Source organism: Lissotriton helveticus, chromosome 8, assembly GCF_964261635.1.
Source record: "Lissotriton helveticus chromosome 8, aLisHel1.1, whole genome shotgun sequence".
Taxonomy (NCBI): Eukaryota; Metazoa; Chordata; class Amphibia; order Caudata; family Salamandridae; genus Lissotriton; species Lissotriton helveticus.
In genome coordinates, this window is record NC_136069.1 from 477639355 (window position 1) to 477665387 (window position 26033).

A 26033-nucleotide genomic window follows, 5' to 3' on the forward strand; every position below is an offset into this window, starting at 1 on the left:
TTTCTGTCTTTCAAGGGTGTTTATGGCCAAGATTGTTCTACTCTCTTGAGTGCCAAAACAAATACCTTCTGTTCCCTGATGCCACTCTCCGTTTTTAGGTCAAGCCTAGCGCAGCACACATGCGCTGCTCTAGGAGATGACCTCTTGGAATCAGTCTCCACTTTTCTGAAACTCGTGTGTGTGGCTTTTATTTTGCAGTAATTGTATTGGCCTTTACGTTTGTCTTTCAGAAAAGAAAGCAAGCAATTGGCCTAGAGCTGGTACATGTCCAACCTTTTTCTCAAAATGTTGACTCCCACGGCATCCACCTTCCGGGAGCGAGCAGCGGCGCACAGGGGCCATCTGTTTCTAATTAGCGTGGCCGTGCTTGTTTCCATTTGCCTGTCTCGTGGCCGTTTTCACTTTCGTGCCTTGCCTATTACTTTCAGTCGCTCCACTTCGAGCTCCGTTGCGGTATGTTATTTGTCTTTGTGTGTTGTGCAAACCTTTACCAAGCCTCGGTGAAGCTTTTCTTTAAAGCCGAGTTGTAAAGGAGGTAGGTTACACTGGGGCGGTGGCACATCATTCGGCTGCCACTTTTATTATGCTCAAAAGAATGAATTTGAACAACAAAGGACAAAATTAAATACAAGCCAGCGCAGTCCAAAGTCCGAGCAGTGCATGCCTTCTTTGTGTCAGCTCCGCAGCAGCCCTTTCTCGTTTTGCAGAAGAATAACAAATCTTTTGCAATTGACCATGCCCTCCTAAAATCAGACGAGTTCTGCGTAGACTGCTAAGCACCGTCTGTTGCAGACTGCAATCACTCAGCGCCAGGTATGCAATTCCTCAGGTGCACCTACAGTGAGTGCTAAATCATTGTGTGTGTAATGAGATTCTCCACATTGAGTGTAGAAATGCGGGGCATCCTTGATTAAAATATGTTTTCAGCAATCATGTATTCACAGGCCCTGAAAGGGATCCTGAGCGTTGAAAAGTTCAGTGATTGTCAAGATCAAGTTCAGACTTCAGAATGTTATTTTTGGTGTCTTTTGCCTCTGCTGATTATTACTAATTCTTGCAAATTCTAGAATTCTCTATTGAAACATACTCTAGTTTTTCTTTCCCTCTCTTTTAATGGCATGTCCCTTCCTCTTTCTCCCTCATTCAGAAAGCAAGCTCAACATTTGGTGGGCCATCTCCACCTTTCATCTTTCTCAGGTTAATAAATTGTGTAGTGTTAAACAGGGTAATAATCACATTTGTTTTTATATATATTTGAATGGTGCAGCAGGTGCAATGGCACCCGGCAATAAAGTTGTCAGAACTCCTCTAAACACCTAATTTTGCTACATTTTACTTCTAAAAGGGAAGTCAAATTGTAGTTCCCTTGCAGTTGAAAGAGGCTTTATTAAGATGATGCAGCAGGTGTAGTGACACTGGGGCCCAAAGCTCTAGGAGCACTTATAACCACTAACTATTGAAAAAATTTCTGCTAAACAAGCAGTCATAAGTAATCGAAAACATAGCTTAAACACATTAACAAAGCCAATAGCTCTGGCAAAACACTTATAAGGCCCCAAAGGCAAGACATATTGGCTATGCCAATGCTGGTTTCGATTGCAGCAAACCTGCCTTCACACACCCTCCTGGAAGCCCTTCTTTATTTACATCATTAAACTTTCTCCCCAACCTCTTAAACAGAGTAAACCCCCTTTTCTCTTTAAACACAACTTCTGCCACCAAATCTTTGATCCCGTCTCACCCTTCCACATTGAGGGGGTTCTCTTAATGTTGACCTAAGAGAACCAATGGACAGGAAAAGACTGTGGTTTATTCATTTTCTCAATGGCTGACAGAAGCTGGCACCATCTAGATGAGTTCTTGAAAAACTCAAGAATGGAAACAAAAAGATTTATTGGTTTTAAAGAGGGCATGTATTTGGTGTGTCAAATCGACTTAGTGATTCATATTTTCAACCCTGTCCACAAGCATTTTATATGTTGAATCCATATTGGCTGTCATCTAGACCTTTCCCTTTTCTATCCCTGCACTACTAATTTTCAATCCAAAAAATAGAATAAAATGTCCACCATTGAAATTAATTTCATTTTTCCCTATACTAACTCCCCTCCACCTTTCTGTTACTCACCCCAAACCCCCTCCTACGGATATAAACTCCAAAAACAAAAAACAACTCTAGACCCTTTCCTCTTTTATCCCTCCACTATTCCTTTTCAATCCAACTAACAGACTAACATGTCCACCACTTAAATTAATTGCATATTTCCCTATACTAATTACCACTAATCCGGTTTGGGTTCCACAGTAGCGTGCTACTCATCAAAAAACGCTTCAACACCTTATCAGGGGTAGCAAGCGCTATATAAATGCAAACCTTTTCCCTCTTCTATCCCTCCACTATACTTCTCAATTTAAATAACTGACTAGCATATCCAACACTCAAATTACTTTCATATTTCACTATACTACTTCTCCACTAATCCTTTATGAGTCGAGGAGTAGCGTGCTACTCGCCGATAAAGCTCTTTGATGCCTCGTCAGGGGTAGGAAGCGCTATACAAATGCAATTACAATACAATACAATACAGTACAGTACAGGCCTGACAGTGTTGGTTTAGTAGAACATCAACCCGATTTTAAACAACCCAATCTTGAACCACAAGGTGGAAGTTAAGGGTTCTCTACTCTCCTAACGAAAAATACCAATGCTAGAGAATTGGAGTCTTTGGCCTCTCACGGAGTGCTTATATTTATCAGCACCCCCAATCTTCCACGGATGCCTTGGTGGCCAAGTAAGTCCAGGCTGTTGTCGGATAAAATGAGAAAACCGTGTTGAGGTTTTCTACAAATCACCACCACAGTAGCGATTTTTGGTATTCTATGCAAACTATGGCTAAGGATTAGGTTTTCTAAACCCTCTGGCGAAAGTGCAGGCCTCACATTGAATTATTTTCAAATGCAAGAATTAACGGAGTTTAATCTTGCTACAGCCACCCGTAATTCTATAAAACGGTATAAACCATGTAAATACATACATGGGAATACTTGATACACTATCAAACTGCAATAAAATAAATGTTTTAAGTACATGTGCAAATGCCACCAAATGAAATATACTTATGCAAATGAGAAATGTGCACTTGAAACAAATAAAACATGTGAAATATATAAAATAGAAGGGGGATAAACAGGCAGAAAAATACACAGATTAAGACAGCGGACCTTGTTTGTGTCAATTTTGTACCATGCCCTTGCTGCTTGACCCAAGACATGGTTGGCAATTTGGGGAAATGTGCTGGAGGGAGTTTGGGAGGGGTGGGAAACCAGATGGGGTAAGTTGTTGCTACAAGTGGGACACATTCATTACATATGCGGGAATAGACGTGGGGTCCGCCGTGGAAAGGCCAGATTTTACCATGTAATGTTGATGCCGGGCCCAGGTGAGCAAGGTGACGGGAGGTACTCCATACTGTTGTGGAATGTAAATGGACTCTGTAACAAGGTCAAGAGATAGCTATAATAAAAGACACAATCCGGATGTGGTCATCCTGCAGGAGACTGATTTACAAGGCTCTCACTGCAGTTTCCTGGGAAGAGGGGCATATACAACAGTGCTTGCAGGTTTCACCACAGGATCCCACAGAGGAGTCATCCTAGTCCGGAAAACACCCCCTTTCCGCATAGAGGAAATATGGGATGACTCAAATGGGACCCACATGGCAGCAAAGGGAGACCGAGGGATGTTACCCTGGTCAGTATGTATGCTCCCCTGAGACTCCAAAAGCCAACCCTAGATGCAGGGGTACTGTTGGAGGCCAGCTCCTACGTTCACATTATTTGGGGCAACTTTGACATTAGGGATCCGACTCTAGACGCCCTAGCCCGATAAGGGGACCTCATAAGGAGACAGTTCTGACAGGCTTTGCACAAAGTATGGCGCTCTCTGACCTTTGGTGCTGACTTCACCCCACTGATCTATGTACTTCTATTATTCTGGAACTCAAAGGGTGTTCTATAGACTAGTCTACATCTTCGCACCAGCTGGCAAAGTGAGAGGGTTAGAAAGAGCTGAATACTTGGCCAGGTCTGTCTTACCCCTCCCCGCTTTGGTTGGCGTACGGGGCCCAGATGAGTAGGGAGACCCAGACCTGGAGCTTAAACGCCTGGGAACTGACAAATGAAATGGTGGCCAGGGAAATCAGAGTACACACAGAACTGTATTTTAATGAGAACAAAGACTCTGTAACATCCGCTCCGGGAGGCTTATAACGTAGTACTCAGACTGGGCACAGAATATCATATCCCACAGAAAGATAAAGGAGGTGCAGGACTTGGAGAAACTGAAACAGACACTTGGAGTCGGAGGGCAGATCTGGAGCACACTCATATCCCACCATTCTGTGCAAGATCTTGATAATCCACAGGGAATATCACACACAGGCACATCAAGAAGCCAGAGCTGTGATCTCATCCACGCAAAATCATCTACACGATACTAGGGCTAAAGCAGGGCAAGTGTTTGCTTGGTTAGGTAGAAGAGTAGCAGAGGTCTGGTGGGTGACTGTGATCATAGGAGAAGATGGTGTTTCCTGTCTCAGGAAATTGTAAACGCGTTTGCAAAATAGTACACTGCCTTTACAAGGCTCAGTCTTTAACTGACACCACTCAAACAGAAAACTACCTGGAAGAGGTATCAATCCCAACCCTGTTGTGGGGACACCGACAGACCCTAGAAGAGGATGTGGGCTTATCAGAGGTACTGGCTGCCACTGGAACTTAAAGACGGGGAAAGTTACAGGCCATAATGGCACACAAACTGAATCTTTGTTTTTTTTAAAAATCTAAACGCCAGAATTTTACGCCCATTTTTGCTCAGGATGTTCAGTGAAGCTAAGAAGATGGGTGCCCTTCTGCTAGACCTCCGCAGCGCCACAATAGCAGTGATTCGGGAACCAGGCAAGCCGGCAATGCAATGCAGGTCCTACCATCCGATCTCCCTCCTAAACATTGAAACGTTAAAAGTGATTAGTAACTTAATGCACCGGGACCAATCAGGCTTCATGCAAAAAGATCGACCAGGCTCAACCTCCGCCGACTCTAAAAACTGGCTCGAGGTGGTCCAAAACAGGAAAGATCTTCACATAATCCGGTCGTTAGATACCGAAAAGGCATTTGCCCTTCCTAAAACAGGTCTTGGTGAAGTTCGGGATTAATCCCAAATGTATTGCCTGGATCGATCGTTATAAAAACCTGGTTGCTAGAGTAAATGGTGGGCTATCACTGATTCCCCCACTGAGAGGGGCACGAGACAGAGGAACCCCTTATTGCCCCTTTTATTTTCTCTTGTGCTGAAACCCCTAGCCCGCATAATTAGAGCACAACTGGACATAGCTGGATTTAGAACTGGGAGGAGTGGGGGGGGATGGCGGAATCGAGTGACGAACGGATGTCATTGTACGCCGATGATATCCTTCTATATGTCACCAAGCCGACAGACATTACCTGTTATCTTCCAGATATTTGAAAACTATGGCCCTCATGCATCATGCACCACATCAATAGGGACAAGACAAGCCTCTACCAGGCGGGAGGCCCCTTTACCGATAGAGACTCTCCTGGGCTGTCGAGAACAGACAAGCAAGGATTTAACTATCTGGGTGTCTACGTGACCTCCAAAAAAGAAGCTAGCCTAGACCATAATATTCGGAGGGTAATTGCAGATTTCCACGAGGACGTTAAAAGGTGGAGGACACTGCTAGGGCGGGCGACTATGTATAAAATGTTTATACTCCTGAAACTCCTGTACATGTTCCAAAACACCTACCATGCGAGCCCAGAAAACGTGTTTGCCAGAATAGACAATGCAGTCCGAACGCGGTTATGGAATGGGGGTCACCATTAAGTGGCACTAGAAACATTGCAGAGGATTCAAGATAATGGGGGCATTTCCCTTCCCAGCATCCAGACATACTATTTGGCAGCACACTTAATAGGTGTTAACGACTAGGGGTATATGCCCGGAGATCACCCAAAATATGTGCTGGAGAGGACCTACTTCCAGACCCATTCATACCTGCATTACTTATATGAGGGAAATGGTTGAAGAACCTACTGAGAGCAACCCAGGTGACCATCAACGCATGGAAAGTGGTGGAGAGGATAACAAAGTGGGACAAGAGGTTGACCCGGGAGACACCCCTATGGATGAGGTCACATTTGAAGGAATTTAAGAAGTTGCAGGGTTTTGAGCAGTGGGATACAATCGGAATCTCCAAGATGGGTAAACTCAGAGGAGGGTGTACTGATCCCCTTAAGTTTCCTACAACAGAAGTATTCGTTACATAAAATCCAATATTTTAAATATTTACAATTACAACATACCTGGCAGGCAGAGAAGGTAGTAGTAGTAGTAGTAGTAGATGACCTTCCAGAGTATGTACCACTGGAAAGAAGGCTCCTCCAAGATGAGATAGCTGGGAAGGCGATCTCATGGACGTACAGGACTATCCTAAATAACGTCCCAGATGCCTCAATGAAATTAAAGGGGACATGGAAGGGCGAGGTGGGCAAATTAGACAGCACAGATTGGGAGGCAGCCCTGAAGCACACAAAGGAGGTGGCAATCAAGTATCCAGTTTAAGGTCTACACAGGGTATACTATGACAGGGCCAGTCTACACAGATTTGGTAGGGCTGAGACACCGAACTGTCTAAAATGTGGAAACAAGATTGAGTCATTTAAGCACATGATGTGGTCCTGCTCCGTGATAAGCTCATATTGGATCACTGTAGTTGAGGAACTTAGTAAACTATTGGGCACAAGCATGCCAATAGACCCCAAATTCATCCTACTGGGAATACCCAAGTAAGTAGACGTACCCAGAAGTAAACTTCTCTTTAGTAATCTAGGCCTAGTTGGCAAAGCGAAATATGGCCAGCACTGGGGAGCCAACCACCCTCAGGGAATGGAGAGTAGGAATGGGCTCCTATATGGTGGCTGAAAGGATGATCCATATCGCAAGAGGATGCCCCAAGACGTTCCATAAAGGGTGGGGTCCCTGGGTCAGGTATTATGACACAGACATGGGTAGACTTTCCTGCACACATGATTTCACTGATCAGTGGAAGAAGTACAGTCTTCAACACATTGTTCTACTTGTAAAGTGTACAGACATTTGATTTCAGTAGAGAGGAGCTTCATAAAAACACCAAATAAATTAATCTATCCGATAATTTTTTATAGTATCTGGAAGTGTATATTTTCACATGCCATTTGTTATTGTTTGCACAGCTTAGCCTCCAGTTTGTGGACACCAACTAAGAACTTGGGAGGTTTAGCTCTCTCGTTGCAGTGATGAGCAATAACCCACACCACAAAGAAAACAAATAAATTGTTTAGGAATGCCATTTTTGTAATCTGTGGTAATACAGCACAGGACGAACAAACCATGAGAACCCATTTTAGTGAATAATTTACAAGTAAACTTGTGGAAACTAGATCAAAAGATTTTTACGCCATGGGTGTTTGTGAGTTCAGCTAACACAGCACCCAGGTTCCCACAACGACAGTAAGTGTACTTACTCGGTATCCCTCAAGATCTCGCATTTGGATTTGCAGCAAGGATAGATCTCGCAGAATCTGAAGATTGTCTTTATCTAATTTAAGGGCATTTCTGTAACACTTGATTGCTTCATCATATTTCTTATCGGAGCGCTGCAAAAGACCATAAACATGCCAACCTATTGCAAGTTAAGGAAACATGTTGCCAATTTAGGGGTACACAAATAAACACATTACCATGGAGCAGGGGTCTCCAACTTTTCTGTAGTGAGACCTTCTTCAGATCAATGAAAATCATCGTGAGCTACTGATGGCTAAGCAACTTAGACATTGTTACCAGTCCACCCCCCACTCCCGCCCAGCTTCACTGACTTTAAGCCTCTGTACACAGCGCAAGATACTATGGTTTGAACAAAATACTTTGAGTAAGAACACTATGACAGGGCTGCCATGTGTGTCAGGGAGAGAATGATCTTTGGGGGGGGATGTATGAACATGTGTACTTCCGAATGTGATACATATGCATGGGTGACAGAGCCTGGGTCGTCTGTACTTGTGGCACAGGATCCACCTTTTTTCAGTTAGAAATATGGTACAGTGCCTACTGGCCAATGGGAGCAATAGACTTGCAGTTTGTAAATGCAACACTTTGAAAAGGAAGACACTTAAAATGAATAATTAACTTAATGATTAAGGTAACTTTTCATTTTAATTTTCTCCTATTTAAAAACATTCAGAAATATTTTGTTTTCATGCTCCAATATTGGTTGACAAGGACTTTTATTTAAGAGTTAAATACCTCAGTGCTTCAGTTCTTCACCTCTGTGCCCAAGCCTGGGTCATAAATCTGGCTAAGCACTGCTCATTATCAGGCTCTTCGATCTGCTGCCTAATGATAAGAATGTAAAATAAATAGACTTTTCTTAAAACAGAAAGCGTGGCCTTGTGCTTATTTAAAAATGAACTCAAGGCTGCAAGCTACTCTGATGGTGTCTGCGAGCTACTAGTAGTTCACGATCGACTGATTGGAGGCACGAGCAATAGAGAATGCTAAATTAAAATTCAATGTGCTTTTCACACCATATCTCCAATAAAGAAGTGTTTCACAATTACAAATAGAACACACAAGTTTACATTATTTCAGACAACTAGTTCCAAGGACAACCTATTATGTATCTATATACAATGTAAAACATGTGGAGCATTTCTATTCTTCTGCTGATGTTTAGAATGGGAGAATTCATAAAAAGAATCAGATGCTTTGATGGCTCTTGAAGAATGTTGCCACAGGAAAAGTTCAACATATTCACCAATATCACCAATGGCACTCATTGCAGCAGCATTTAAAATCATTAACGGGCCAAAAGAGAGAGACTATAATATACAAAGTAGAACATAATGATCTCATTTCAAATTTCTGTCATAAGGCATGACTGCACTAGTCACACCTGCCTTAGATGTTGTTGGGGTAGGGTAGCTCAACTGGGAAGGTGGGCATACACGGAGATAAAAGAATTGAAAATTATTACGATAGTCCCACATATACACGTTCTTAATCTTGTTGTTTATCCCAAAGGTGCTCTTTTCATTATCAGCCAAATAATGTAGTATAAAAAAACAAAAGATATGAAAGTTGGTTTAGTTAGTGTCCGTAAGACCCTATCACAGTTGAGAGAACGATATCCATGTCAACAGAGACTGTGAAAAGGCAGTAAGAGTGGCAGCCATTTGAGCGGGAAAAGGAGAACGGGAAAGCTCAGTAGAGTGTCAGGTCTCTCTATCCAAAGAACGGAAGGTCCTGCATGTCTTGAGAGGAAGAAGAGAGCATGCAGAGGCAAGGCGTGATATGGAGTGGTGTAGTTAGTGGTCAGTAAGGTTCCAACGAAGATAAATTAAGATGCAGGACAATGGGATCAGCACTCTCTCCTCAACCCTCGTTCCCCTTTAGGAAAATAACCGTGAACTGGTTGGAAGGAAGGTTGAATACGCAAGCATCAGGCACAGCTGCATAAGTAGGAGAGACCACACGGAGTTAGAATGAGGACCAATCTCTAACAACGAGAGCTTGAGAAAGAAATGTGGAAAATGAGTCCAGGCATCAGAAAGTGTGGTCTGAGGTGTGCCCGAGGGCCACATTGATGCCAGCAGGGTGGAGGTAAGGGAAGAGGTGGATTAAAGTGGGCATACGTGGAAAGAAGCATATACATGGTGTGAACTGTAAAAAGTTGTGTTTTGAGGGTTTCATTCCATACTGCCCACTAAAGTTTGCCACTAGTCTCTAGAAGAGACACAGAATTGACAATACTGTGTTATGCTGTATATTAGTCGCTATCTACCTATCACTCCGGGGGTAAGCCTTCTGCCATCACTACCTTTAGCTAATCGAGTTTTGCTCTAGGGAGAAACTCGCTGCGGGACTTTGTGTCCCATGAATCACTGGGGCTCTGGAGGTAGCCCTCGAGAGCATGCACACCTGCCGAAGACTTGGTCATCATCTAGTGCAATAAAGCGCCATGACAGCTCGGGCCAAGGGAGTGGGGGGCCCATCCTGCGCCAGTCAGTGCCAGGAAGAGACAGGGCAGGGCCATCCCCACCATGGCTCACTGTGGGGGGGATTTGCAAGAGCAGTGAAAGTTCCTTATACTATTTGGGGCCACTGAAGAGTTTTGCACTTTCCTCCTGCATGCAGGGCATGCTTGAGTCAGGTGTACTAGGTCACCTGTGGTCATCCGAGTGGGAGGCCTGGTGAGCAGTATGCAAGTTGGCTGTTTGATCTAGTCTGCTCACCACGCCCTACCACAGTGGTCATTGATTTCACCCTGTGTCAAGACTTTTCAATCCATTGAGCAGTGGAGATGGGACCCCTTGTTAATAGCCTGGATGATCGTTAGCCAAGGCTTTGCAAGCCAGCTTGTTTATTTGGAATACTGCAATGGGACGCACCTTCTGCCTACCAGCGCAAGGCCCAAGGCGCTGAATAAACACCTGTTTGCGGATCGAGGGACCTTGCAATCGTGCATTAGACGACCGCTTTGGGGCAATCCTGCATATCTGGTTTTTGGAGGACTTCAAGCCTTAGTCTCCCTGCGCCAGGTGCAGACAACCACATTACGGGATTAGTCTGCTTTTAAAAAAAAAAAGTTTTATTGTTGTTTACGTATAGGTACTATTCTCATAGATGGTCCTTATATATTTGAATGGCATCTACTCGCATTTGAGGAGGTTTGTATTGGTATTGAGTTTCCCTCACTCCTATAAACAAGGATACATTGAATCCAGTCATATATGTTTGGAGATCTTCACCAGGTGGGTTGCCCTCCTTGAAATGAGTCACGGAAGAACTGTTTTCGCTCCTGGTCACCTATTACTGTGTGAATCACCTTGCCCCGGTGTTATATTCTGGAGGCATTTATAGCCTGAAATAATAGGGACGAGAAAAGTGGAAGCACAATGTGATGGACAAATGACCTAGAACAAATAATACAATCCTGTCCTTCTTAAATAACACAGTGGGTGAGCTCACAAAAGAAATGTCTAATGTGGAAGAGCAACGCACTCAAACCTAACAGACGACAGACTTACCAACATTAGTAGAGGATCATATTTCTAAAGGCCCTACAATGCCCTGTTAGGACAAACTATATTCACACATTTCCTGGCCTCAATAAGGTTCAGATGAAACCTATCACCCCAACTTGCAAGGTTGCAGTGTAACTCGGAAAATAACTAGAGGTAGTGGAGAAGGAAGTGGGGCGAGGATGAAAAGTAAAAGGGGATTAACAGGCAGTAAAAACACCAGTGGGGTCAAAAGGTTTTTTTTACAGCACAACCAGAGATTAGAATGACATAGGAATTCCTCCAGACGATATGCCCTCAATACAAGAATCATTAACCTGGAGGAAATGGTGGGAACCTTAGGAAAAACAGTGGGGACCCTACAAGAGCAGATGGAAGGAGGACTATGTACTGACCGGATACCCCCTCCCCAGCAATCCCCCTCTTAGGCCCTAGGAATCACTCTACAGTGACTTGGAAGGAGGGTACTAATGTACATCTACCTCATATACCGGATATGCCTGGGGCGGGGGTCTAGGCCTGTCAAGTAGCAGTACCCATGACTCCAGTCATCATTTGTTTACAACAATGGCCCCTCAGGTATTATCCAAGAGAGCCCCAGCTGGGAGGGAAGTGGGCAAATCGCCATTGAATTCCCATGCCAGACATCCGGAGGTACGTGGATTGAGAGACGACTCACAGATACCTTCTAAAATTCCCCGAGCTCCATCCCCTGCGATGTTACCATCCAACATTATCTTACGTGTATGCCATATGTTCTGGTTCTGGCCTTAAAACACCTCCAATCAGAATCCTAAGAGCAAGTCAAAAACAAGTTGGTACACTGGTTTGTAGGGGGTACCCTAACCTCGTTAGCCAGCAGTTGTTTAAGGAGATCAAAATGATCAGAAGAGTAGGTTGGATTGGGAATACTCGAAACTCACAAAGGGGACAGTTTTGTTGAGGTCAAAATGTGTAGGACCGCCTATAGAGTCGCGCTCAGGGACAGGAAGCAGCAGCTACATAATGAATTGTGGGAAGACCTAGTGACACCAAGCAACCTGAAAACCAGTACTATGTTTTGGAGGGTTTTAAATAATATATATTTTTTAAAGAAGATCAGCTTTCTGATCAGGCTATCACAGTGACTGCTCAGGCCTGGGTGGATCATTTATCAGCCCTTTATGACCGAGTGCCCCGAGTTCTCAGCCTAGTCCAGTCAAAAGGCTGATAGGCTTACAATTAACTGTGAAGAAGTGAAACATGCAAGTTTATCCTTACCGCTGGGCAAGGCACCAAGAGCTAACTGGGTCCCAGGAGAGTTGGTGAAGTCTCTAGTGGACCTGCGGTAACCTGTCATCACCCTTCACATAAATGCAGCTAAACGCTGACCCCTACCAGAAGCCTGCCACCAGTCAGTAATAGTGCCAGTTTATAAAAAAAGGAGACAGAACTGACCCTGCCGGTTATAGGCCAAACTCTCTAATGTATATAGAATTTAAAATCAGAAAGAGCCATCATGGGGAGAAGGACTAACTGGGCCAATGAGAACAATATTCTGTCTGCAATATGGGTTTAGGCCCAGAAAGGGCACAGTGGAGCAGAATTTTAATGTATACCTTTTGATCTCCAAATATACAAAGGCTTGCAGGGGTTCGGTACATTTAGCTTTCATGGACCTCATCTCGGCCTTTGATAAAGTTAATAGAGATAAGCTTTGGGGTGAGCTGGGGTCCATGGGGGTTGAATCGGCTCTTGTCACTTTTTTGCGAGATCTCCATAATGACCTGATATGTGTAGTTAGATATGGAACTGATGGGGAATGTACCCAGCCCTTTAATTTAAAAAGAGGTGTTCGACAAGGCTGTACCCTTGCAACATTTTTATTTATTATACACATTAATCGTTTGATCACCTCCTCCATGTGCCTCCACTGTAATCAGGAGGGGGGCACATTTAGTCATACGGTTTGGAGCTGTCCGTCTCTGGGTCGCTTTTGGAGTGGGGTGTATTCTTGCCTTTCAGAGGTTCTAGGATGGGAGCTCCCCCACACGCTGCGGTTGGCCCTATTGCACATTCTGGAGGAAGTTGGGAGTAACATCTATAAACAACACCTCCTACAACTGGGCTTTACCCTGGCAAAGAGGGATATCGCCAGGGCTTTGAAGGCACCTAGGGCCCCATCGATGGCCACATGGAACAAGCTGGATTTTTGTGTGGGGCTAGAACAACCCATTTTCATTGCTAGGGGTGTCCACGCAAACACTATAAAATATGGAAGCGGTGGGCAGACTACCGGGGTCCATTATTGAATCAGCCACCGGAGGTAGAGGCACGCTTGCTGGAATAATTCGCTTGCACCCTACTGGGCTGAGGGGGCGAGTTGGGGGAAGGATCGGAGGGACAAGCATCTCCTGTTGTGATATTATGTGGTGGACAGGCTTATGTGGAATTGGTGCAATCTGTTGGGGGGGGGGGGGGGTTGGGGGGATCGGTTACTAAGTGTTGGGTTGTCACATGTAAATTTCAAAGTCATTATCAATATATGGTTCATGTTTGCAGATGTCTCTGGGGTGCAGAGCCCTGCATGGTATGTGCAACTTGACAAAATCTGTTTTAAAAAAAAAACAAAAAAACTATGCAGCGCACAAAGGATAGTCTGTGGAAATCAGGTTACAGGGTATTTTTCATTCGCACAATACCAAGTGTTTATCTGTATTAAAATCTTTCTTTTCATCACACTTCAGAATTTTTAAAAAAGTGCTTAATTAATTAGTGCTTTCCTAATAGCTAATATATTCTGAAATAATTGTAAGTTCATTTATAGGTATTTAAATTGTGTTTTGTGCCAGAAAACAAAGTACATACTGCAGCCTTTCCCTCTGATGCTCTCAGTACGCAGCAAGATTTTCCCAAAGTTCACTTTACAAAACCCTAATTTTGCAGTCATAGAAAGTAAAGTAAACACCAACCTCCCTTTTAAAAAAGGCAATAGCAATTGGTCAGAAAAAATAGCCTGACATTTGATCCCAGTCTTTGAAGTACAGAAAATGTGTGCCACGCTAAAAACAAAATTTAATGGGCTCTTTGTTGCTCATTCGCCTTCTGAACTCCAGCACTGTCACAGGCGTGCATGATTGATTAACTTGTACTGCCAGAGAAGCAGAGCCAGTCTTGTGTAGGGAACCTTTTCAAAGGAATACGGTACATAAACTAGCATACAAGGGAGACATCTGAAAACACACGCACCCTCAAGGAGAAAAAAATATATATTCCCAGAAAACGAACACTTGTGGAAGAACACAAGGAGCCAGTCAGAAATGGTAAAAAGGCTGTGCTCCACTGGAGGATCAGAGACATGCTGGACAGCCTAAAACAAATGAGCCAGCAAATAGAATGCAAGCAAATGTGAGCTATAAAGCTATAAATCAAAATACATCCCCAGGTAAGCTTTCAGCACTTTCCCAATATATTTTTGCAATCAGACAGATGCACAGTCTTGTATGCTTCGGCCTATAAAAAGGGCCTGGGTCGCTTGATGAGGTGTATGTAGGCATCAGGAATGGTTTCTGAGCAGTGACGCACACAGGAATTGTACACAAAATTCAAAATTATACCAGCTTTAAAAGAAAATCACATTTCCTTAGCTGCTGGGCAGAGAATTCTCAACAAATCAAAAGAATGTTATTGCAGCAATACAAAAATAAAGTCTCATTTTATAGTGACAAATTGGATTTGGCCCACACAAGGATGAGTGAGGGTATCTGCCTAATGTGCCAATATTTTGATGGTAGAGGCAAGAAACCAAAATCCTTATGATACAAGAAGTTTTTCCAAGATATTCTTTAGAATCTTAAAAAGGATACAAACATGACTCTTCACATCATTACGAAGTCCTTTTCGAACAAATTCATAAGCTTCTTCTTTCTTCCCCAAGCAATTCAAAGTTAATCCTTTCATGGCTAAGGTCTCTGCACAGAAAGGTAAAAATCAGTTAACCCTATACAATAAGTATGTTCAATATGGTACAATATGGAAAGGAGAAAAAGATGTGTTATGGTCATACATTAGGAAAAGCGCTGTCCTAATATCAAAATAGCTAAACAAAACATGTTCCTGTTCTCCGTGTATTGCTAAAAATGTTATCTTCTGAATGTAATGGTTAAATAATTTTGTCATATTTCCTTGGCAAACTTTAATTTTCCATGAAATTTAATTTTACTGTTTGCATTTTCAGAAAACACAGTTGATGGACAGAATGTAGAACAATATCATACATTCACCCCAGTACAAGGATATGGGCCTAAATCCATCGTTTTTTTGCACTCCACACCACCCTGGGTTAGACACTGGCTATATGCAAATCAGCTCTGACCCTGTGCCTAATGGGAACAGTCCAGTCCAAACTACCAAGCCATGTCTTTCCCAGACCAGAATCAAGCATCCAAGGACCGGTTTCTGGCTACCAGCCTTCATCAGCCTGGATAGCTTGACTCCAGTGGTGTGGAGAGCCTGGGACTCACGTCTGAGCCTACCCAGCACACTCTGGGTGAAAATTGCAAAAAACACAGTTGATGGACAGAATGTAGAACAATGTCATACATTCACCCCAGTACAAGGATCTGGGCCTAAATCCATCTTTTGACTGGGTGTGAGTGTTTGATTGATTCAGATGCTCCGTCCATCACCACCCCCTTTTGTACCGCTTTTGGCCGCCATAAGTGTGGCAGGGTATGCTCAGACGTGAGTCCCTTGCTCACTTTGCCACTGGATTCAAGCAAGCCGGGCTGAAGACGGCTGGAATGCCATACACCGGTCCTCGGAAGCTTGTTTCCGGTCCAGGGAAGGCATGGCTTGGCAGTTCGGGCAGGACTGTTCCCATGAGGCACAGGGTCAGACTGATTTGCATATAGCCATGTCTGAACTGGAGTGGCAGAGTGGGCTAAAGAACTGTGATGGATTAAACCCAGATCTTTTGACTGGGTGTGAGTGTTTGATTGATTCAGATGCTCCGTCCATCACCACCCCCTTTTGTACCGTTTGCATTTTCAGAGCACAGTTGTATTGTGTATATTCCAATTTGTTTTTATTATCATGCTGTTTCATAAACAAATAGAATTAAATAGAGAACAACAAAGTAACAAGCAAAAAATGTGAATATAAAAATGCAAGATCATTCAGCAAAAAAACAAATTCCGTGGAGTATAAACTAAGGCAGTGTGCAACATGCATGGTTCTATACAACTCAATTAGCACCTAAAGATCTAGACACACTGGGGCAGCACAATTTACATTTTTGAAATTAAATTGTTCAAGTGTGTTTACTCCTCTTCGGGAAAACTGGAGCTTATCACTGGTTGAACTCTTTTTTTTAACTAAATCTTTTTTATTGAGTTTGTGCATTTTCATCTGCATTTGCATACATACACGAAGTCTCATTTATGACAGATACAGGTGGTATATTGCCAACAGTTCAAAAGATCATCCGTGCAATACTAGCAGGAATATTATCAACATAGTCTCATATTTGACAGATACAGGTGGTATATTGCCAACAGTTCAACAGATCATCCGTGTAATACTAGCAGGAATATTATCAATTTAGTCTCTTTGACTTATCTAGTTTGCCGTAACAACAGCCACAAATGCAGTAACAGTTGTATTATGTAAGTGGTAGTCGCCATTTCACATTATGTGATGTAAATAGGCACAAATACAGCCGAAGAAATCTCTCGGGAGATCTCGTTCAGTTTTAACAAGTATAACAAAATGTAAAAGAAACCATAAAGAACATTGACCCCTCCCGCAGCCCCCTGCTCCCCTTTGTAAATTTGTGTATTATTGCCCTGCCAATACATTTCCCGTTTCCCCCGTTGGGATGTGTAATATAATGACTGGCACATACTTGCTAGTATGGTAACATGGGATATAGGTGCGTGACACTCCAGTGTATGTCGCCCACACATGTATCCTCAGACGATGTGGCCCCCAGAGTTCCCATTAGTAGTCTGCTGCAGCTCGGTTAAACACCCATTCCAGTGCTTTGCTATGTGAACTTGTCTCAGCCCCAACGTTTCTTCACGCCTGATGGCGAGGCTTTCCGCCTTTGCCCAAGCAAGTATGAGTGGTGCCATACCTGTGCATGCGGTGGATCTACTGCCTTCCACCTTTCAGTGAGGAATCTCTTGGCCACCACTATCCCCAGATCCAGGAACCTGGATATCACCTTGGCAGCTGCCGGTCTCAGGAATTTGTGTAATAAGTACACTGGCCAAGCAAATGGCAATTCACGTCCTGTGCAGACGTGCAACAGACGGGCAACTTCGCTCCAGTACACATCAATCCGGGGGCAGCTCCATAACATATGTTTTAGGTCAGCTCCCACCTCAGCACATCTCGGGCATGCCCGACTGTTCTGTTGAAATACCTATTGATGTTAGCAGGTGTGAGATAGGCCCTGTGGACAATATATAGCTGAATTAGTATGAACCGCATGTTTCTGGGTATGCGTGTTGGGCTTTTCAATATCGGAGTCCACTCCTTGTCAGTGAGTGGGCGCCCCAGGTCTAGGTCCCATTTCTAGCAGAGGGAGTCTAAATTAATCGCAGCACAAACTCTAAATGACGCTGCAAACTAGCGTATGAGATGCCTGCCATGCCCATCACATGTAAATATTGCCCGACGAGGTGTGCCTGCGGTTCCATAGTCATGTCTCCCAATTTGGTAGTTAGTGTGGCTATTCGCGAGCGATGCACGAGAAACTGCCCTGGCGGTAACCCCTCATCTTCCACTATGGACGTATATTAACAGCAAGCAACAATGGTCTAGGTGTCTTCGCCTTCGAGCCAGGGTGGAAGAGCCCAACAATCCGACTCAGAGTAGGGGGGCCGTGTAGTCGCCGTATCTGTGCAGTGTCTATCGGCCAACCACCGGGCTATCCACTGCAATTGTGCAGCGAGGCAGTAGTGTTCTAAACAGGGCGGTGCCAACCCCCCTTGGACCGTTGGTAAATAAAGCTTTTGCAGCTTCATTCTATACCGTGCCTTGCCCCATAGGAAATCCCTAACCCGAGTCTTAAGTGCAGTAAAGAAGGAAGCTGGAATATACATAGGTAGATTCGCAAAATAATACAGCAGTCGGGGGAGGACCATCATTTTGGCCAGCGCCACCCTTCCTGTCACAGTATGTGGGAGTGTGCCCCAAAACTGCATTTGCGATCGTATTTCCATCAAAGCTCTTCCCAGGTTTCCGTCAAATAGGTCCTTTGGCTGACGGTAGACCCGGATGCCTAGGTAGCGAAATGTGTCTACTCTCCACTGCACTGCTCTACCATTTATGGTGAAGCCTGGATAGCGACTCCAATCGTTGTACAAGTTACTACTTGTGTAACGATATATCTGTAAGAGACGTTAGTTAGTGATAGATTCCTTACCTTAGAACACAGCTTTCCAATCTGAGTGGCGCGACACGTTAGTGTGTCGCAACCCACACGTAGGTGTGTCGCGTGATTCGACGTGATGACATCTGCAAGCCGGCCGATATTGGGGGAATGCAACTCGAGCCCCCTCTCTGTGATCGCAACGTGCCTGGCGATAGGCGGAGCAGCTGCAGAGAGGAGCCTCGTGGACAGGAGCTCCAGTAAGTACTGCCGCCCCCCCACTTCCCCCCATCCCCCCTCCGGGAGTGCTGCTCACGGCCCTGAGCGTGTGACCTTGCTGGGACATTTTGGGGCACTTTTAAATCGCAAAATCTTCTGTTTGCTGGCTCCTCTCCGACGGGGAGCCAGACAGCATGAATACAAGGACGTGCACGCAGAAGGCAGAACCCAGGGCTTCTCGGTTATATTTATTATTGGTGTACTTTAATTTCCTGCACGCTCACTGAAACTTCAACTCGCAGCTATGCGTTAAACGTGGCGAAAACAAGTAGCAAGTAGCAAAAATTTATAATAACCTAAGACAGTAGCCAATACGTCAAACAATATTTGAACTTCATGTTCATTATTTAAAAGGCTCATGGGGAACCTACTGCGATAAACTGAACGGAAAAGCTCTCTCCTATTAAAAACAAATTCATTGAACAGCACTGGCTTTACTCATCTGTGCCACAATGTTGAGTTTCCGCACTGACACCCAAAAGTACGGTTCCTCCTAACCCTGCAACTACTCATTTCTTTCTGCATGCAGTTGAAAATCCACCTCCTTGACGTTATCCAGAAGTGAATTCTAGAGCACGGGTACAATTAATGAAAATAAATCTGTTAGTACCAGATTGGAGCTGGGGTGGCTAAGCAATCTAAAAGGGCATGCCTGTGGCTGAAGTATTTGTTTTTTATTTAAATCTAAGTGCCTTTCTATCTATCAGACGTGTTTGATAAGGTATCAGAAATTGTGCATAAGAAAAAATGTCATCAGGTTTGTCACATAAGAATAAGATTGTGACAGAGGATTATTAGTGGAGGGATTTAAACAGCAGATTAGCAGACTTGTGAGGCAGATAGTAATGTTGTTATCCAAGGGTTGTGAGGGAAAGGGGTCAGCTGATTCTATGTTTAAGACTGGATTTTATCTTGGGTCCAAGAGAGGTCTTGGGGTAACGCACAGTGCACAGATTTCAACGCGAAGAGCAAATGCCAGATACTATATGTTGCTGGCTGGACGTGATCGATGACTTAGAGGTGGAAGATGATGGATGTAGCTCCTGTATTCTGAACCAGCTGTTTCTTCACGAGGTCAGAGAAGAGGCCAGTGTCAAGGTAGCTGGTATAGTCACTCTCAGAAAAAGCAATGGCTCATATCAGAAAAAACAGGTGATAAGCATAATTATTTTAGCATGCCTAGGGTGGTAGCCATCCCTCACTCGGTGATCGCGGCTTGTGGGGTTGTGTGTGTGGAGTTTTGTGGGGATGTGGGGTTGTGTGGGGGGGGCTTTGTGTGTGTGTGGGGCAGTGTGGGTGTGTGTGTGGGGGGCGGTGTGGGGGGGTGTGTGTGGGGGGTTGTGGGTGGGGTTGTGTGTGTGGCAGTATGCAAGTGACATCATGGTATCGCATGAAGTTACATCACAGCTTGTGACATCGCTGGCGGCATTGCAGGAAGTGGCATCACAACTCATGAGCTTACAGGAAGTGAGATCAGAGATTAAGACCTCGCATATGTTAAGCAGGTCTATCGTGAGTACATTTGAGCGCATTACAATATTTAACGAATTGATTTTTGCATTGGGGTTGTGCCAAAAAGTTGACACAAGCCAGACACAAAATCTGGGCCTCAATTAAACAGTTAAGGGCCTATTTACATGTCCCTTGTGCCGCCAGTGCATCAATTTAACCATGCGAAAAAGTGACATACCGATGGTGCAAGGTGCTTGTGCAGGAGCGCTTTATTTTTTAAAACCCTACCACAAAGAAATTGGCAATAAGGAGAAATCAGGCAGTAATCTGTTCTGCTTAATTGATGGCAAAGTCTGGGTTTTTTAATATATTACGGGGTTAAGGCACATCTTTCCAAACTGTGGTGCAGGTTGCTTGCACAAACCTAACCTTGCTTACACTCAGTTTTGCCAGTCACTGGCTTTGTTAGACCAGATTAACAATTGCTTTATTAACCTTCCTGCTTTCTCAAGTGTGCTTGGAAATGCACCATTTGCCCACCACTTTTTCAAAACTTTCTCTTGGGAACCCCTTGGGTGGTTCGGTCTTGCTCGCGCGTTATACCGTGTCACTCAAACTTTTTTCATAAAAAAAGTGTGTTACCAACATAAAAAGTTTGGAAAGTTGTGCCTTAGAATATCCCCAGGCGTCAGACTGGACCCTTGCGTGTCAGTAGGTGGCGTCCTGCGGCTCCGCGTCCGTCACTGGCGTCCTCCGAGCAGAGATGACGTCACGGAGAGTTCTTGGGCGCCACCCATGCGCGCTGACGTCAGTTCTGTACACGACTTTCCGCACCAGAAACGCAGAGCCATGCAAGATACTGACCATTGGTGAACAAAACTAGGGCCCTAAAAGGGAATAACCTTAACCCTAGTAATCAGTTTGCAGAACGGGAAGGATGAGTGGGGCGGTAAGGAATCTATCACTAACTAATGCCTTACAGATATATTGTTACACAAGTAGTAACTTGTGCATCTGAAAGAGGCACGTTAGTGATAGATTCGTTACATTAGAATAGATACTCCAGCAATACCAACCCCGGTGGTGTGTTTGCGAACAAAGTAACACCAGGAAGTCACAGAGAACAGAACGGCCAGGGAAGCCATCTCTCCGGACTTGACTGTCAAGGCAGTAGTGCTTTGTAAAAGTGTACAGCGAAGCCCACGTAGCTGCCTGACAAATGTCCAGCAAGAGACCGCCGCGTCCCAAGGCAGTAGTGGCTGCAGTTGCCCTGGGGAATGGAAATGCAGCCCCACAGGAGGCTCCTTCTTGGCCAAGGAGTAACCTGATTTGATGCACAGAACGACCCACCGGGAGATGGTCAGTTTGTGCACAGCCTGACCTTTTTTGGTGCCCACGTAGCCAACAGAGAGCTGATCATCCACCCGGAACTGTTGTGTACGCTGCAGATAGAAAGCAAGCGCCAGTTTTGGGTCCAGACGGTGGAGCCTCTCCTCTTCCCTGGAAAGATGCGGAGGCGGAAAGAAGGTGGGCAAAGTGATGGTCTGCCCGATGTGGAAGGGCGTGAGAACCTTTGGCAAAAAAGAAGGACGGGTCCTTAAAACCACCTTGTCCGGATGAACAGAAAGAGGTTTAGAAGAAAGAGCCTGGAGATCACTCACTCTTCTGGCAGAGGTGATAGCTACCAGGAAAGCCGTCTTGAGAGTAAGAAGACGTAAAGGACAGTTATGAAGGGGCTCAAAGGGCGCACACATCAGAAAAGTCAAGACAAGATTTAAGTCCCATTGAGGCATTGTGAAAGGCACGGGAGGAAACGTCTGTGTAATGCCTTTGAGAAAGCGGTTAACAACCGGGGATTTAAAAAGAAGGCTGATCTGGAAGCCGTAGAACGGCGGAGATGGCCGAAAGATAACCATTGATAGTGCCCAGAGCAGAGCCCTGCTGGGCCAAAGATAGGAGAAACAGAAGAACCTCAGTAAGAGGGGCCGAAAGGGGATCCACAGCCTTTGCTGTGCACCATGCCATTAATTTTTTCCATCGGCAGGCGTATACAGTTTTGGTGGAGGAACGCCTGGCTGCCAGAATGACATTACAGACTTCGGGAGGAAGGTCGAAAGCCGTCAACTGTCGCCGCTCAATCTCCACGCATGGATGTGGAGGCTTGACCGGTTCGGGTGGAGGACCGTCCCCTGCTGGTGCGACAGAAGATCCTCCTGAAGAGGCAGACGGATCGGGGGATCAAGTAGCTCTGGACACCATACTCTTCGAGCCCAGTCCGGAGCCACAAGAATAACTTGGGCATGGTCACGCCTGATCTTCTTCAGCACTCTGGGCAGAAGTGGTATAGGCGGAAAAGCGTACAGTAGACCGCAGCTCCACTCGAGACGAAAAGAGTCTTCGAGGAAGTACTGACTTGGAAATTCCACCGAGCAGAACTGATGACATTGCGCGTTCTCTTCGGTGGCGAATAGAGCTAACCAAGGCTCCCCCCACTGCAGAAAGAGACCTTGCACCACGTCCGAGTTCAGACACCATTTGGGATCCATCAAGTACCGGCGGCGGAGTTCGTCCGCCCTGGCGTTCAGAGAACCTCCCAGGTGTTGAACCACCAAGGTAATGCCTTGATGTTCCAGCCATGTCCAGAGGCGCCAAGCCTCCTGTTTGTTGCAGTACCCTATGGCGGTGATGTTGTCCGTGAACACCTGCACTACACTTCCCCAGACAGAGGGAAGGAATGCCTTCAGTGCAAGTCGGATCGCCCACAGCTCCAGAAGGTTGATATGGAGCCTGGACTCTGCCGGAGACCAGTGGCCTCTGATCTCCGCCTCTCCCAAGTGGCCTCCCCATCACAGGAGGGACGCATCCATCACCACTGTGTGCTCGGGTTGGGGTAGGGAGAGGGATCTGCCATTGACCCAATTGCGATTTGTGAGCCACCACTGCAGTTGTCGTGCAGTGCCCACCGAGATCTGGACATGATCTGACAGGTTGCCCTGATACTGTGCCCACTGGAACTTCAGGTCCCACTGCAAAGCCCGCATATGACATCTGGCATGTCGCACTAGCAGGATGGAGGCGGCCTGACAAACCCGGGATAGAGGCTGAAAGATCGGAATCATAGCCTGAATATCCCGGACTCGCTGCTCGGGAGGATAAACTCGAAATTGCGTTGAATACAGAACCGCTCTGCTGAAGGGGAGCTTCTGAGAGGGACTCCGATGCGGCTTTGGCATGTTGAGGGAGAACCCCTGCAAATGGAGGAGGTCGGCCGTAGCCTGAAGGTGGGTGACGACTGCCGGGGCGAGCCCGCCTTCAACAAGCAGTCGTCGAGGTAGGGGAAGACTGACACCCCTGACCTGCACAGATGAGCTGCAACCACTGCCATCACTTTCATAAACACCTGAGGGGCGCTGGTAAGGCCGAAGGGGAGCACGGTAAACTGAAAATGCTCCTGGCCAACAGTGAACCGCAGGTAACGCTGATGGGCCGGCAGGCCGGGGATGTGAAAATATGCATCCTGCAAGTCCAACGCTACCATCCAGTCTCCAGGGTCGAGAGCAGTCAAGACCTGAGCCAGGGTTAGCTCCTTGAACTTTTCCTTCCAGAGGAAGCGGTTCACGCCCCTGAGGTCCAAGATAGGACGCAGACCCCCTTTGTCCTTCTTGGGGACCAGAAAGTAGTAGGAATAGCAACCACTCCCTACTTTTGGCCCTGAAACACACTTGATGGCCAAGAGGGACACAACTTCCTGTTGGAGAAGTGCCAAATGATCCCCAGACATGTGGTGGCACAGAGGTGGCATGGCTGGGGTTGGAGACTGAAAGGGAAGGGAGCAACCCTTGCAGATTATCTGCAGCATCCATTTGTCTGACGTAATCTCGCGCCAGCGGGGGAGGTGGTGGCGGATCTTGCCACCCACTGGCGTGGGGTGCTCCCTGAAACTCAGATTAGGAGGGTTTAGAGGCAGAAGCAGCGGGGGTGGAAGTGGATGGACCCACACGCTGGTTCCCCAACCAGCCCCTGCAGAAACCACGACCGCGGCCTCGCTGTGGCTGGTTCTGCACAGGCCTGGTGGAAGGGCGCGCCTGGGCGCCTCGACCCTGGTTACGAAAGGAACGAAAACCAGGAGTGGCCGGGTCCTTTGCAGAAAGACCCAGGGACTTGGCCATAGCCCGCTAGTCTTTAAAGCGCTCCAGTGCACTGTCAGCCTTGTCACCAAACAGGCAGGTGCCATCAAAGGGCTTGTCCACGAGCGAACTCTGGACATCATGCGAGATACCGGTTGAACGCAACCAGGCTTGGCACCCCAACGCCACGGTCGCAGAGATCGCCCAGCCCAGGAAGTCGGTGGTGTCTAACCCACACCGGATGGCAAACTTAGCCGCATCTTTGCCCTCAGCAATCGCCTGAGAAAGGGTAGCCTGCACCTCCTCAGGACTCTGAGGCAACACCTGAGCAACAGCGTCCCACACCGCGTGGGAGTAGCAGCCCAATAAGGAGGCGGTGTTCACCAACCGCAGCCCGAAGCTGGCAGAAGAGAACAACTGCTTGCCAAACTGGTCCAGCCTTTTAGAGTCCTTATCCGGAGGGGCCGTGGGAAAGGCACTCTGGAACGTAGAGGCCTGAAGGACCAGGCTCTCAGGCGTAGGGCGGGTGGTCAAGAAAGCGGGGTCACCGGGTGCTGGTCGGTGGCATCTGGCGACGTTTTTATCCACGGGGCCCCCGTGGCCGGCCTCGACCAATTGCCCAAGAGGACCTCTGTAAGGGCATCACTAAAGCGAAGCAGTGGCTCCTCCTAAGTAGAAGCTGTCTGGAGTACCTCGGTGAGGAGGTTGGTCTTGAGGGCCACCGTGGCGAGGTCAAGATTGAGGGCCTAAGCAGCCCGACGGAGGACCACCATATAGGAGGCAACCTACTCCATAGTAGGCGGGGGAGAGGCGAACCTCGGGTCAGAAGAGACATCAAGGACGCCTGTATCCTCCAAGTCATCCAACCCTGCCTTTGCTTGCCCCTCAATAGAATTTTAAAAGGTATGCTGTGGCACAATCATTTCAAAGTGATGCAAATATTCAATGATTACCCATATGAAGCAGGTCAATAAACACATACATTCAATATTTTACCTGAAATCTGAGCTCAGAAGAGTGAATCGACGAGCACCTCATGGGACACCTAGAAATCCAGAATTTAAAGCTAGAGCCAATGGGATGGATACTACAACAGATGACTGATAAGCCGATCCAAATTACCTGGCGTATTTTATTAATGCAGACCGAAATCCCTTTAGTGTTGAAAACACATAAATCAAGTATTCTCGTTCTTTCTTCGCCTTAAAGCCATACAAGATATACATAACCAATTGCTTATGAGACAGAGTGGCTTCTCCACAAAGTAGAACTACACAGTTCTGAAAGATTCGCCTGTGCAAAGCATGCTCCACCCCCCCACACCAAAGCTTACAAGTGAAGGCTTACTTACTAACTCAGTAGTATGCCAAATACAATCCTTTAGAGAACAGTGTGGTTAAAACTACATCGGATAGCATCTAACAACACAAGAAAGCATGTTTTTGGTTCATGTATTAAAAAGAAAATTGAAGCACACTGGATCAACACAATCAGGAAGCAATCACCAATAATGATCAAACATTCTTATACCTCCATGTTCAGAAAATTTGGGGTTGGAGAGTATCATCTTGCAGAATTTGAGTCCATTTTTGTACTGTTTTTGTTCATAACATTTCTGTGGAGAGGAAAAGAAAATACACATTTTAACGTACATGTAAACTTTTCCCAATATAGAATTTGTT

General features: G+C 45.8%; 1 protein-coding gene across 1 annotated transcript in view; it reads right to left on the reverse strand.

Annotated features, from left to right (window-relative positions):
- NAA16 (N-alpha-acetyltransferase 16, NatA auxiliary subunit) overlaps window positions 1–26033 on the reverse strand; it is a 587644-nt gene that overhangs the window by 513966 nt on the left and 47645 nt on the right. The window contains exons 2-4 of the mRNA XM_078657379.1: window positions 25882–25966; window positions 14982–15086; window positions 7582–7739 (exon numbers count right to left, since the gene is read on the reverse strand). Of these exons, the coding sequence (XP_078513505.1) occupies window positions 7582–7739; window positions 14982–15086; window positions 25882–25966 (348 nt within the window). The remainder of the gene's footprint in view (window positions 1–7581; window positions 7740–14981; window positions 15087–25881; window positions 25967–26033) is intronic.